This window comes from Apium graveolens, unplaced genomic scaffold, assembly GCF_009905375.1.
Source record: "Apium graveolens cultivar Ventura unplaced genomic scaffold, ASM990537v1 ctg6658, whole genome shotgun sequence".
Classification (NCBI taxonomy): Eukaryota; Viridiplantae; Streptophyta; class Magnoliopsida; order Apiales; family Apiaceae; genus Apium; species Apium graveolens.
The window spans coordinates 28,538-43,400 of NW_027419673.1; the positions used below are offsets into that span (position 1 = coordinate 28,538).

At 35.4% G+C, this 14,863-nt stretch overlaps 1 protein-coding gene and 1 long non-coding RNA gene across 3 annotated transcripts; one reads left to right on the plus strand and one right to left on the minus strand.

Moving 5' to 3' along the window:
* Nucleotides 1–2,889: 2,889 nt before the first annotated feature.
* LOC141703458 (uncharacterized) lies at nt 2,890–4,190 on the minus strand. Its single transcript, XM_074506985.1, has 2 exons — nt 3,582–4,190; nt 2,890–3,453 (listed from the first exon to the last, which is right to left on the minus strand). Exons 1-2 carry the CDS (start codon nt 4,188–4,190, stop codon nt 2,890–2,892), a joined length of 1,173 nt encoding a protein of 390 aa, XP_074363086.1.
* An 8,152-nt stretch (nt 4,191–12,342) lies between these two features.
* On the plus strand, nt 12,343–14,744 carry LOC141703454 (uncharacterized). Of its 2 annotated transcripts, none has more exons than XR_012567537.1 (5): nt 12,343–12,729; nt 12,858–13,112; nt 13,854–13,989; nt 14,070–14,259; nt 14,443–14,744. It is a non-coding gene; the product is annotated as an uncharacterized LOC141703454 (long non-coding RNA). The 2 variants fall into 2 exon arrangements; XR_012567538.1 differs by having other exon boundaries at nt 12,908–13,112.
* The last annotated feature ends 119 nt before the right edge of the window (nt 14,745–14,863 follow it).

The following is a 14,863-nucleotide window of genomic DNA, read 5'->3' on the forward strand; positions in this document are numbered from 1 at the left end:
ATACTTCCTCAGAACTGATGCATGAAACACATTGTGCACCCATGACAATTATGGTAGTAAAGCGACTCTATATGCCACAACCCCAACCCTCTCACGAATCTCAAAAGGTCCTATATACCTCGGACTTAGTTTACCCTTCTGACCGAATCGCTGAATGCCTCTCTGAGGAGATACCTTAAGGAAGACCTTGTCTCCTGCTTTAAATTCATATTCTCGTCTACCCTTATCAGCATAACTCTTCTGTCTAGATCGAGCTTGTTCAAGTCTTTCTCGAGCAACTGCTACCTTATCTGTAGTGACTTGGACTAGACCGGAACCCTCTAAAAGCTTCTCTCCTACTTCATTCCAACAAATAGGTGGTCTGCACTTGCGCCCATAGAGTGCCTCAAAAGAAGCCATACCAATGCTGCTCTGCCAACTGTTATTATAAGCAAATTCAACCAAAGGCAAATAGTCATCCAAATTTCCATACCACTCTAATGCACATACTCACAACAAGTCCTCCAAGGTCTGAATTGTCCTCTCTGACTGCCCATCCGATTGTGGATGAAAAGTTGTGCTATAGTTCAACTTGGTGCCCCATACCTTTTGAAATCCTTTCCAAAATCTTGAAGTGAATCTGGGATCTCCGTCGGACACGATCGAAACTGGAATCCCGTGTAGTCTAACAATCTCATTCCTGTATAATAGCGCTAAGCTCTCCAAGTTCATGTTCTCATGGATTGCTAAAAAGTGAGCAGATTTAGTGAGTCTATCTACAATCACCCATATCGCATCATATTTCTTAAAAGTCTTAGGCAGTCCTATGATAAAATCCATTCAAATATTCTCCCACTTCCAAGTAGGTAACTCCAATGGTTGTAATAATCCACTTGGCCTCTGGTGCTCAATCTTTACCTGTTGACAAGTCAAACACTTCGAAACAAAATCGACAATATCTCGTTTCATGCCACTCCACCAAAAGTGTTCCTTTAAATCTCGATACATCTTTGTCTCACCTGGATGAATAGAAAACGGTGATCTATGAGCCTCTTCCATCAATTCCTCCCTAAGGTCCTTGTTAGCAGGAACACATAGACGATTATACATCGATGGAATGCCATGATCATCAAAATGAAATCCTGGTTGCTTTTCAGGATCAATATTCTGGACAAAAGACCATAATTCTCCATCTCCATCATGAGCTGCCTTAATCCTAGTGATAAGACTAGGCTCGACATGCAAACTTGCTACCATACCAACTGTATCCCGATGATAAAACTCCAAACCAAATTTCTCAATCTCACGTTAAAGAGGAGGTTGTTGTGTCACCAACGCGGCTAAATTCTCAAAATCCTTTCTGCTTAAAGCATTTGCAACCTTATTAGCCTTTCGGGGAGGATACTGAATGCTCACATCATAGTTTTTCAATAATTCAATCCATTGTCTTTGCCTCATATTAAGCTCTTTCTACGTGAATATGTACTTCAAACTCTTGTGGTCAGTAAATATCTCACACTTATCACCATACAAATGGTGTCTTCATATCTTCAATGCAAAAATGACGGCTGCAAGCTCTAAGTCATGTGTCGGATAATTCACCTCGTGAGGCTTTAAGTATCTTGAAGCGTAGGCAATCACATTTCCATGTTGCATCAAGACATAGCCAAGTCCCTTCTTTGAAGCATCGCTATAAATCACATAGCTTCCCAATCCTGATAGTAGTGTCAATACTGGTGATGTCACAAGTCTCTTCTTCAATTCTTGAAAACTAGTCTCACACTCATCGGTCCATATGAACTTGTTGCTTTTTCGAGTCAACTGTGTCAATGGCATCGCAATTGTCAAAAAGCCTTCTACAAATCGGTGATAGTAGCCCGCGAGTCCCAAGAAACTCCTCACTTCTGTCGCAGTACTAGATCTTGGCCAATTGGTAATAGCCTTAACCTTGGCTGGATCCACCTTGATTCTATCTGCTGATACAATATATCCCAAAAATGCAACTTGATCAAGACAAAATTCACACTTCTTGTATTTTGCATATAATTTGTTATTCCCTAGTATTTCCAACACAACTCGAAGATGCTCCTCATGAACCTCCACTGACTTTAAATACACCAATATATCATCAATAAACACAATCAGAAACTTGTCCAGAAAATCCTTGAATACCCTGTTCATTAGGTCCAGGAAAACTGCAGGTGCATTTTTCAATCCAAAAGACATAACAAGAAACTCGTCGTGTCTGTAACGAGTCCTGAATGCTATCTTCGGAATATCACTTGCCTTCACTCTTAGTTGATGGTAACCTGACCGTAAATCAATCTTTGAAAAGTATTTTGCTCCTTGAAGCTGATCAAATAAGTCATCGATCCTCGGTAATGGATATCTATTCTTCACCGTGATTCGGTTCAACTCTCGATAATCAATATAGAGTCTCATCGAACCATCCTTCTTATTCACAAATAGAACTGGTGCTCCCCAAGGCGAAAAACTGGGTCTAATAAAACCCTTATCAAGTAACTCCTCCAGCTGTTCTTTCAGCTCTTGTACCTCTAACGGAGCCATTCTATAAGGTGCCTTGGAAATAGGTTGTGCATCTGGTAACAAATCGATAGAAAATTCTATCTCTCTTTCCGGCGGAAGACCCTCCAAATCTTCGGGAAATACATCTGAAAACTCACGAACAACAAGAACATCTTCTAATTCTGGCTGCACCTTGGACATGTCAATCACATACGCTAAAAATCCTTCACATCCATGAGCAATCATCTTCTTAGCCTTGACGGCCGAAATTAATTTTCCACAACCACTAGGCTTAGAACCCTCAAACACGAACTCAGGTGAATTGGAGTCCCCAAAAATTATTCTTTTTCCTGGACAATCAATTGTAGCTTTGTGTCGCTCCAGTCAATCCATCCCCAGTATGATATCAAAGTCCCTCATCTGAATAGGTAAGAGATCAACAAATAGTTCTCTATCGTCTACTCTAACTACACAATCAAGATATTGAGAATTCACAAGTATAGTTACACCTATAGGAGTGCCAACAAAAAAATCCGATATAAGTGCAGTGGATACAATGTCTAAGTGTTTAACATAAGATGTAGAGATAAATGAATGTGTAGCTCCAGTATCAAATAAGACTATAGCATTTCCATTACCGACAAAAAGTGATCCTGAAATGGTACTTGGAGTACTTGCAGCATCTTTTGCAGTGATGGAAAACACACGACCGGAAGTCTTCTGGTTGTTTTTCTCTCCCTGATCTCTACGATCCCAAGGATTCTTTGGTGGCATCTGACAGTCTTGAATAGTGTGACCCTTCTTTCCATAATTGAAGCATGCTCTAGTAGCCCAATAGCAAGTGCTTCCTCCATGCATCTTTCCACAATGCTCACACTTAGATACTTCCTTATTTCCAGTTTGGTTGAAAGACCTCTTTTGCTCATTTCCTTGATTTCCATTCTTTTGCTGAAATTCCGAGTATTATACCTCTGATCATTTGGTTTGAATCCACCTGAAGACCCACCATTTTTCTGAAATCCATGTCGATGATCGGAAAATTCCTCTTCCCTTTTTCTTTTCTTGAGAAAGTCAACCTGATGAAGCTCTTGATCTCTGACACTATCAACCAAGGTATCCATGGATGTGTAGCGGTTAGAGATGATATGGTTGCCGATGGAATTCTTTAATGCCCACATAAACTTCATGATTTTATCCACTTCTGACCCAGCCACATATCTCGCATAACCAGCTAACCTCTGAAATCTGACTTGAAAGTCTGCCACCGACTCATCATCTCGCAGAATAATACTCTGATACTCCCTTACATATTCCTCACGTATGCTGGCTGGAAAGTACCTCTGGCCAAACTGAGTTTTGAATATATGCCAACTAAGAGTATTTTCATAGCCAGGTGCATGTGAGGCTACCATAGACTTCCACCAAGTATTAGCATCCCCCTCAAGATGATATGTAGAAAATTGAGCCTTTTTCACCTCTGAATACTCCAAGACAATGAAATTTTTCTCCATGTGATATATCCAAGCTTCAGCATCCATGGGAGTCTTGGCCTCCTTAAAACAATTGGGTCTTTGCTTCATAAACCGATCAAACATAGTTTGACCATCTCGATCTTGCCCGTTAGCAGTGGGATTCTTCCCACGTTGAACTTCCCGCAACATCTCCATAAAAGTACTCCTATCCATAACAATCTACTGATTATCATTCCCCCCAATATTTCGATTACTACTACCTCTTGCCATCCTGCACAAAATTTTATGAGTGCACAAACACATATATCACAAAATCATAAATCTACCCGTATGAAGTCAACCCAAAACTCACAGGTCAAATCCTAAAGGACATTCTACAGAAACTATAACCTAAGCTCTGATACCAACGTTGTAATACCCCACTTAAACAAGTAGAGGCTACAAAAGCTAAGCTTTATTTATTAATGGAAGTAAAAACAAGCTAAACATAATTTATTAAGCTAACAAAAGTTCAAAAGATCCAAAATAAAGTTCTCTAACAAGATCCAAAATAATATGGAATAAAACATGTCCTTGACTTTATTTTCAACTAGATAAACAAGCTAAAATCTGGGCAGCACTCATCACACCCCCGCTTTACCCCCGACTACCCGTGGAAAGAAATAAATACGAGTGAGCCAAATGCCCAGTACGAATATATCATTAAAAGATAAAGCAACAGAATATATTTGATTTTAACAATTAGCCAAGAAGATGAGTAATATGACAGTAATTATTTAGAATCAAGGAACAAACTAATCCAAACAAAATCAAAGAAATGGATGAGAACAAGTAAGGTGGGTACTAATAAGGGCATCTTATAAAACCTCTGCTTGCTAGTAAACACCAAGTAAAGCACAGTGCAAAGAGTTCCTTCTCCGGTTATCCACAAGAAGGACAAAATGAAATGTATAAAACATTTCCCAAACAAACAAAATGATCATGATCTTAATCATGTCTCATACCCCAGAGACATGCTCGTATACTCACAACACTGATACGAGTTAGTGCCGTGAGCATCAAAGACTGCAAAAACTCCATGTGTCTGGTCTGTGATTTACCCGCATACAAATAAGTTTAAGATCCCATGACAAATGATCACAAAGTGTTGCCAATAATATTGAAAATAAAAGTTGCATGTGACAAATCAAGTATACTGATAGACAACATAGATCAAAAGTGGTTAAGCATCAACAAGGATCAAATATGGCTGAGCAAAAATTAATAAGTGTACATATACAAGATGTACAACTTAACAAAATAAAATATGATAAGATAAATATGATAGGACAATAAGTACAGAGGAAGAAAATATATTTTAAATGGAGAGAAATGGAGGATACTCGTACCTGAAATGAGTCTAAAATATTAAATCACTACCTAGCTCCAAATCAACTTCCAAACCAATCTATAATATCAACACAAATATAACTTATAAACGCCAAACTCTAAAACCCAAAAAGTAAGCTAATAAAATTATAATATTTTATTCATGCTATAGTATATAAACATTTAACTAACAAATAATCTGAATAATATACAAGCTGGTTCATAAAATATAAAAGATATTTTATTAATTTATAAAAGTAATGTAGAAATCTCTAAGTATATAACTTTATAAAAGTAGACAAACTTAAATTATACATTAATTTAACATATTAAATTATAACAACAATTTAAGAAAATGATAAAAATAAATATAACATGCTCTGTGTTTATCATACTAACAAGATTATCAAATTCACTTTTGCACATTAATACCACTACATTACTTACAAATTTTAAATTATTATGCCCAAATATTGATGGCTGTCTGATTGTCCGCTCATAGAAGTTAGCATAAGTGTTAATTGTATTACATCTTGAAGTGAACACTCAAAGCTGGCACTCATTTAGGTACGGAAAGAATAAGTGTTTCTCGCGGAATATTAAATATAACGGGATTGCCTACACTATGGTCGAATGAGTTTATCTACAATAAAATCCTACTTTTAAAATTGTTCATTACGTGCAAATGTGTTCTGGAGCTTGAATTATCTAATGTATATGTTAATTGTTAGGATTGTTTTTACACTAGTTGTGTAAACAATAATGCACTACAAGAAATTTGTAATCAGACAACACCTATGAAACAACGGTTGACAAAAAAACTGTTGCCCCAAATTCGTAGACAACTGTGAATTTCCTTTCCTCGAAAAACTGTTGTTGGAGTACATGTAGAACAACGGTTATAGCTGTTTTTTGAAAGACTTGTCTCTGTGGCATCCTCTTACCGAGATAGACAACAGTTCGGATTCTGCACTGTTGTCATAAATCTTTCACATAACAGTCAAAAACCGTTGTTAATAAGCTAACTTATGGTAGTGTGAGACCACAGTTTTTGGCCTTATGTTGTGTAATTTCGACAAGTGTTTATTATAACACTTATCTTATTGAACATCAAACAATGGATTTTACATACCATTATTAAAAGGAAAGCTCACAGACAATGGTTATTAGTAGTGTTGGGTAAATGAGGTTCAAACAACCGGTCTTGTGTCTTGTTGTCTGAACACCTTATTCAGATGATTGTTTTACACATTGTGACAGTAACCGTTGTATGTTGAGTAATGGTAAAAAAAAAATTGACTTGCATATATGCAAGTTCCCACAAAACAGATCCAAAAACATTTAACCAAGAAATTTCCAAACCATGAATCATTCGACCAACAAACTAACAATCAAAAAATCATGAACCAAATCAAAAACCAAAAATACTACCTCAAATGGACGAGTTCAACTATTAAACTAAAAGTTTGGCGATAAATACATACAAATCAAAGTGTACTCTCTTTATAGTAATACAAAGCTGCAAAATGCAATCTCCATTTCATGGAGACCGCATTTTGCAGCTCTTGCATTACTATAAAGAGAGTAAACCTGGACACGTATACATTCATCAACAAACTAAATATTTTTACAAATTTACAAGTTCATCTATGAATTGAAAAATACACAAATTAATCACAATGCCATAATACTACAAGTCCAGTGAAGAGCCTCCGGTAATTGGTTTGAGGTAATTATCATCATCACTGGTAACAAAAACTCTGGTTTACCAAATAAATGCTATAACAGAAACTTAACATTCCAATAACCTGGGAAGAAGCTATAGGAGCAGTCTCCTCATATTGATTGCCTTTGTTCGTGAAGTTGCTGATGACCGAACAACCATAAAACCTCCACCACCAATCCCACTAGCCATTGCATTAACAACACCTAGGCATAAAGCAGTTGCTACTGCAGCATCAACAGCATGTCCACCCTGTCCAAGAATCGACACTCCAGTTTTTGAACACCGCGCATCATCAGCAGCAACAACTGCTTTATCCGATTCAACAACTTCACCATTTCCAAATGACAAGAAGCTATAGGAGCAGTCTCCCTCATATTGATTGCCTCTGTTCGTGAAGTTGCTGAAGACCGAACAACCATAAAACCTCCACCACCAATCCCACTAGACATTGCATTAACAACACCTAGGCACAAAGCAGTTGCTACTGCAGCATCAACAGCATGTCCACCCTGTCCAAGAATCGACACTCCAGTTTTTGAACACCGCGCATCATCAGCAACAACAACTGCTTTATCTGATTCAACAACTTCACCATTTCCAAATGACAGACCCTCATTACCATACTTTCCGCCTCCCTTAGTTATTCCAAATTCCAAGTAGCCAGTTAAAGTGAGGCCGGCAACTACATTAAATAGAATGATTAGTCCTTCCAACTACATCAAGATTCCAACTATGCTTTCCAACTATGCTAGTGCCAGATAGTTCAAATCTTTTCATCTTATGTTTTTCTTAATATGATCAATGATTGACTATCTAAAATTGGAACATAACAAATGAACTAAACAAGTCTAATCTAAGCAGTTCTTGAAACCTGAAGACTTCAATTTTTGTCTTGAAGAAGGACTAATACACATAACAATTTACAAAACTGAAAAAAATAAGTTGCGCATCCATCGAATAAATTTATATAAGATCCTACATTGAAAAATATAATAAATTAGCAACAGGATAGAGCCGAAAAGCTAAGATAAGATATGCTAAATAACTTACTTATGAACGGTATCTTTGAATTTCTCCTCGTCCAAGAATTGCTGTATCAAGAAAACTAGTTCCCGACTCAAAGACGACATGGTACCTGCTCCCGGGATCCGGAGATACTCTAGCAGAATGTAAGACTAAATTGTAGTGTCAGGTGTATTTATCTCGCATTTCAAATACAACCTTTATGTTTTGTTAAATAGGAATATGGGCTGACTACTCTCATAGCATAGCATAGAAATTGTCGAGTGTCGATGTAAGTCAAGGTGTTTTGTACAATCACTTTACTGAACTATATTTATTTGAAAAAGCAAGTGTCACTTGGTCACTAGATCTAGTCTTGTTGGGAATCTGATATTCAATAGTATCACTTATCCAGAATCATGCAGATAGCCTTGACCAGTTGTGACATGTTACTTGACTGCATATTTAGACAAACATAGATCAGGTTGAAACTGAGATAAACAAAGTAATAGTTTGCATGTCAAGAAAATCTTAAACCAAATTGAGAGTGAGATAAACAATATCATTGTTTAACCAACTAGAAAACTGTAATGCCACTTGCCAGGATACCTTAATAACAAATACATGCAGCTTTTGAAATTTAGCTACAATGCGGATCCAAGGATTCTGTTTCAGTTCAGAACTAGTTGCTAGAAAGCATCTTCCAGGCCAATGTCCTCTGTGATTTATATTTCATCCTCTAGTCCCATCACTGCTGCTACCTGTTGTAGCTCAGCTTCCAGGATCTAAAAAACAAATACGAAATTTAGTCACTTTTTCATATGATTCATATTTAAGTAGAAAACAATAGACTCCGGTATTCGACCTTTAGTCTTACTTATAACAACTACTACCTTATAGCCTGCTCCAAACTATCACTAAACTCCAACAATTAATCTCATCGTAACAAACAAATAAATGATACCAACTAACCACAATCAGAATCTACCTTACCAAGAAGAAAGACACAAACTTTCCTACAAAATGAGCCTATAAGCAACCCAAGATTTATCAAAAAAGCATTAAACAGAAAAATAAACAAAACCCATTAACACTAACTAAAATGCGTCATCAAAGAATCAATCTTTATCTCATTTCCACATACCAACAAAAAAAATTATTTGCTCTAAATTAGCAAGAAACAATAAAAGCCCATTTCATATCCACACCCAATAATTCAAATTGCATGTAAAATAAAGATAAGGATTTGAAAAAAGAAGCTTACCTAGGAGCACCAAAAGTAACAGAGCTGGGGTCTTTACTTTCTAAAGCACTTGTTTCTTTTTATTTAATAGGAGCCCCAAATCGGAGCCATAGACATGTCCAGTGGAGAGAAAGAATTTCGGAGTCCTGAAACACCAAAAATTCATGCTTTCATAGAGAGAGTGGGAGAGAGGGAAAGAGAGCATCGATAGAGAAAAGACAGCGGCAGAGAGAGAAGTATTATTGTGGAGTTTTTTGTTTTGGGGGGAAAATGACCGCCCAACAATTCACTATAGAAGCCCATCACTATGTTATAATTGAAGATGAGGACTGAGATTGAAAGTAAAAGGGGGATACATTTTATCAGATTTAGAAGTAATGGGGGGAAAAAAATTTTGTGAAGGGGGAAATGATTGAGTGACCAAGGGAAAGAATTAAATGAAAGTGAGTATAATATTTTTTATTTTTTTATTTATTTTTATAATGATTAGTGTCAAAATATTTTAATATTTCTATTTATATCATGCAAGATGAATTTTAATTTTTTTAACAATTTTTTCATATGACTAAAATCGATATATCTTAACATCGGTATGATTGGATCATTGAGAAAATTATTTTAAAAAATTAATTTTGTAAATCGGGAACGAGTCTCATTTCGGGACTAGTACTTTTACTAGATTCTTCTAATCCTGACATGCAAGATGGATTTCAAATTTGTTAAAAAAAAATTCATATCACTAAAATTGATATATCTTAACATCCGTATGGTTCGATCGTCGAAAAAATAATTTCAAAAATTAATCTTGTAAATCAGGAACGAGTCTCGTTATCGTGAACGAGACTCGTTCCCGATTTACAAGATTAATTTTTAAAATGATTTTTTCGACGATCCGACCATACGGATGTTAAGATATATCGATTTTAGTCATATGAAAAAATTATTAAAAAATTTGAAATTTATCTTGCACGTCAGGATTAGAAAAATCCGATAAAAGTACCCCTCCCGACAACGAGACTCGTTCCCGATTTACAAGATTGATTTTTAAAATGATTGTTTCGACGATCCGACCGTACGGATGTTAAGATATATCGATTTTAGTCATATGAAAAAATTATTAAAAAATTTGAAATTCATCTTGCACGTCAGGATTAGAAAAATCCGGTAAAAGTACCCCTCCCGACAACGGGACTCGTTCCCGATATACAAGATTGATTTTTAAAATGATTTTTTCGACGATCCGACCGTACGGATGTTAATATATATCGATTTTAGTCATATGAAAAAATTATTAAAAAATTTGAAATTCATCTTGCACGTCAGGATTAGAAAAATCCGATAAAAGTACCCCTCCCGACAACGAGACTCTTTCCTGATTTACAAGATTGATTTTTAAAATGATTGTTTCGACGATCCAACCGTACGGATGTTAAGATATATCGATTTTAGTCATATGAAAAAATTATTAAAAAATTTGAAATTCATCTTGCACGCCAGGATTAGAAAAATCCGGTAAAAGTACCCCTCCCGACAACGGGACTCGTTCCCGATATACAAGATTGATTTTTAAAATGATTTTTTCGACGATCCGACCGTACGGATGTTAAGATATATCGATTTTAGTCATATGAAAAAATTATTAAAAAATTTGAAATTCATCTTGCACGTCAGGATTAGAAAAATCCGATAAAAGTACCTCTCCCGACAACGAGACTCGCTCCTGATTTATAAGATTGATTTTTAAAATGATTGTTTCGACGATCCGACCGTACGGATGTTAAGATATATTGATTTTAGTCATATGAAAAAATTATTAAAAAATTTGAAATTCATCTTGCACGTCAGGATTAGAAAATTCCGGTAAAAGTACCCCTCCCGACAACGGGACTCGTTCCCGATATACAAGATTGATTTTTAAAATGATTTTTTCGACGATCCGACCGTACGGATGTTAAGATATATCGATTTTAGTCATATGAAAAAATTATTAAAAAATTTAAAATTCATCTTGCACGACCAGGATTAGAAAAATCCGGTAAAAGCACAACTCCCTAAAACAAGATTCGTTGCTGATTAACGAAATAATTTTTTGAAATGATTTTTTGGACGATCCAACCATACGGATATTAAAATATATTGATTTTAGCCATGTAAAAAAATAATTAAAAATTTCAAAATTTATCTTGCTTGACTTTATAAGAAAAATGAGGTAAAGGTACAAATCCGTGAAACAAGATTCATTGCTGATTGACAACATAGTTTTTTAAAATGATTTTTTGGACGATCCAACCGTACGGATGTTAAAATATATTTATTTTATCCATTTAAAAAAATAATAAAAAATTATTAATAAATTTAAAATTCATCTTGCATGTCAGGATTAGAAAATTCTAATAAAAGTACCACTCTCAACAACGAGACTCGTTCCGGATTTACAAGATTAATTTTTAAAATATTTTTTTCAACCATCCAACCGTACGGATGTTAAGATATATCAATTTTAGTCTTATGAAAAAATTATTAACAAATTTAAAATTTATCTTGCATGTCAGGATTAGAAAATTCTAGTAAAACTTACACTCCCGACAACGAGACTCGTTCCCGATTCACAAGATTATTTTTTAAATTGGTTTTTTCGAAGATCCAACCGTACGGATGTTAAGATATATCAATTTTAGTCAAAAGAAAAAATTATTAACAAATTTGAAATTAATCTTGCATGTCAGTATTAGAAAAATCCAGTAAAACTACGATAAATATAATTAAAATACGACAAATATAATTAAACTACGACAAATATAATTAATTATAATACGATAAATATATAATACGATAAATTTAATTAAAATATTAAAAAAAATTATAAATTAAAATATTTATTAAATTATTTTCCCATTATCACCCAATTTTTCCATTCCCTCCAATGAAATTTCATTTCCCCCTTCCTCCAAATTTCATTTCCCCCCTTATCTCTCCCTTTTTTCCTTTAATTCATTTTTTGTGTGATCCCCCAATTTCCCTTTCCCTTTCCCATCTTATCTCTGACCGCCTTCATCTCCCTCATTGTTCCTCTGCCACTCTTCTATCTCCGGTTTCTTACCTTTTTATTTTCAAAATCACATCGATTAAGCCCAGCCCATTCCCTACTCTCACCAACCTGACCCGAAATCCCTTCTCAGTCTCCTCCATTTCACCCCAACTCGAAACCCTTGAAACCGCCGCAATCGCCGTCATTGGAACCAGCTCCGTCGCCTCCGTCGCCGCCATTGTCGTCATTGGAACCAACCCCGAGTTTGAGAGTCGTGGTTAGGATTTTGGGGATTTTGTTAGGGTTTTGTGATTTGGAGGAGTGGAAGGATGTTAAATTAGGGTTCAAGATGCTCATTAAATTCTTCATTGATAGACGTCCCAAGGTATTTATATCTTCACAATTTGCAATTTGTATTTTTTCAATTTGCTCTGTTAAGCTCAAATGAAATGAAATATGGTGTCATGATTGATGTTTTTTAGCTTTAATTCTAATGTCTTTTGTGTTTGTTAGGCAATTGTAGTTTTTTAGTTGCATTTAGTTTAATTTGTTACAAATGTTAGCTGTGGAGGACTGGAGGTGCAGATATGAAGAGGCTGAGAAAGAAGCTGAGAAAGGCTTGACATTTCTGCTAGAGTGGGGAAGTCCATGGGACAAGAGAATGTCATGGGAAGGATGGATTGCTTGGGCTAGAGTTTTGTTGATGAAGGCCAAGAAGAAATCTTGGCCACAGACTTCTTGGTGTATACTCAACTTGGGCCTTGTCAGGTAAAAGCCTGTAACTGCTCCTGTTAAATTGTTATAATTCTAATAATCTAAGAGATGCAAGATTTAATGTAAGCTAGTCTGCAAGAACATTATAAACTATTGTCAACTTATAACTTAGTATGTTTGCATATTTTGATTATGTGTTTCCTTGTTCCAAATTCTGATACATTATGTTTATCTTCTTTGAATTGAAAATATATGATTTTCGTTGCGTCGGTCTTAAATTTGATCTCTCTCTCTCTGGGTAAAACTTGGGTGGTCTATTTTAATGGCAGAAATGTGCTGCTAGAGTTGTGTTGAATTAAAACAAAAACTGCGATACATGCTGCGAGTTGGGTTCTTTTTTTTTTTTATATTAAATGATATTTGAGTCGTGAATAGTATAAAAGGAGCATGCACTGATTGTAATTATATGCTGGTTATTTTTTTCTGTTGTGGGTTCTTAAATGTGCTCAAGATTGTGTTGTGAATGTTGAAAATGATGGGTGATTTATCAGCCGCAAAATTATCAAATTTATTGCATTGTGTGCTTGCCACTAACCATTAGTTTTGACATTCAAGTTTGGTTATAGGCATAGCAGAACACATATAATATTAATCTATATTCCTCTGAATAATAGCACAATTTAGTTGGTAATCATCTTACACATACTTATGTCAAGCCATGTGTTGTGTGTGTGCTCACAACCACTGCTAGAAAAGGGACTGGGGAACCTAAATAATTCCTGTAATATACTGTAGAATTGTGCGTACTGATTCCATGAAGAACACCAGAAGAACACCAGCTGCTGGAACACAGAACTTCCATCCTGATCTGCTATTAGGAGAATGAGGGTTTGGGAGGGTGTACAAAGGACAGATAACACGCACCAGTAAAGTAATTATTTTGTTTCTTCTTCCTCCATCTTTGCACCAATTTTTTTCAATCTTAACTCTGCTTTTGGTTGTGTCCTTCAGATTGTCGCAGTGAAGCAACTTGACATAAATGGATATCAAGGAAATCGAGAGTTCCTAGGAGAGATTTTGACACTTAGTATTGTTCACCATCCAAACCTTGTCAATCTTTTGGGATATTGTGCTGATGGCCAACAAAAAATCTTAGTCTACGAATACATGCCAAATGGTTCCTTAGTAAATCACCTTGTAGGTAAGATTCTCAACTTGGATTGCATTTATTTGAATTGCGTCTCTATTTAATAAGCACTGATCCATTCTGTAATCTTCATTTTATATTGAACACGTTCTTAGACTCGTAGATTATCAATTCATCCTTATTATATATTTACATGATTTGTTACACAACTTTATGTTTTTTATTTATTATTTGCAGAGTTCAACATTGCAGCTATACAATGGTTATAAAGCATCTGAATTGAAATATTCAGATGGTTAGAGATTGGAAGTAATGGTCAAGACTTAAAGTTTCCCCCCTGCTAAGAGAGCTGGTAGAATCAAAGGTGGGCAATAGCTAAGGACTAGCCAAGGTGACAGAGCCCCATATAAATCAGTTTTATATAACGAGAAGTGGAAAGCTGCTTATGAAGTTAGTAACATTCTATTTATTGATGAAGCTTATTATGGAGCCAGTTTAATGCATTTTAAAGAACTGGACCTAATTGGCATGAAAGTGAATTTTACTGGTAACTACCAACTTGTTGGTGAATTTTAATGAAACTTTGTTATACTTGTAATTCTTGTAGAGAACCTTTGTATTATAAATTTAATTTCAATTGTGAAATAACAATTGAATT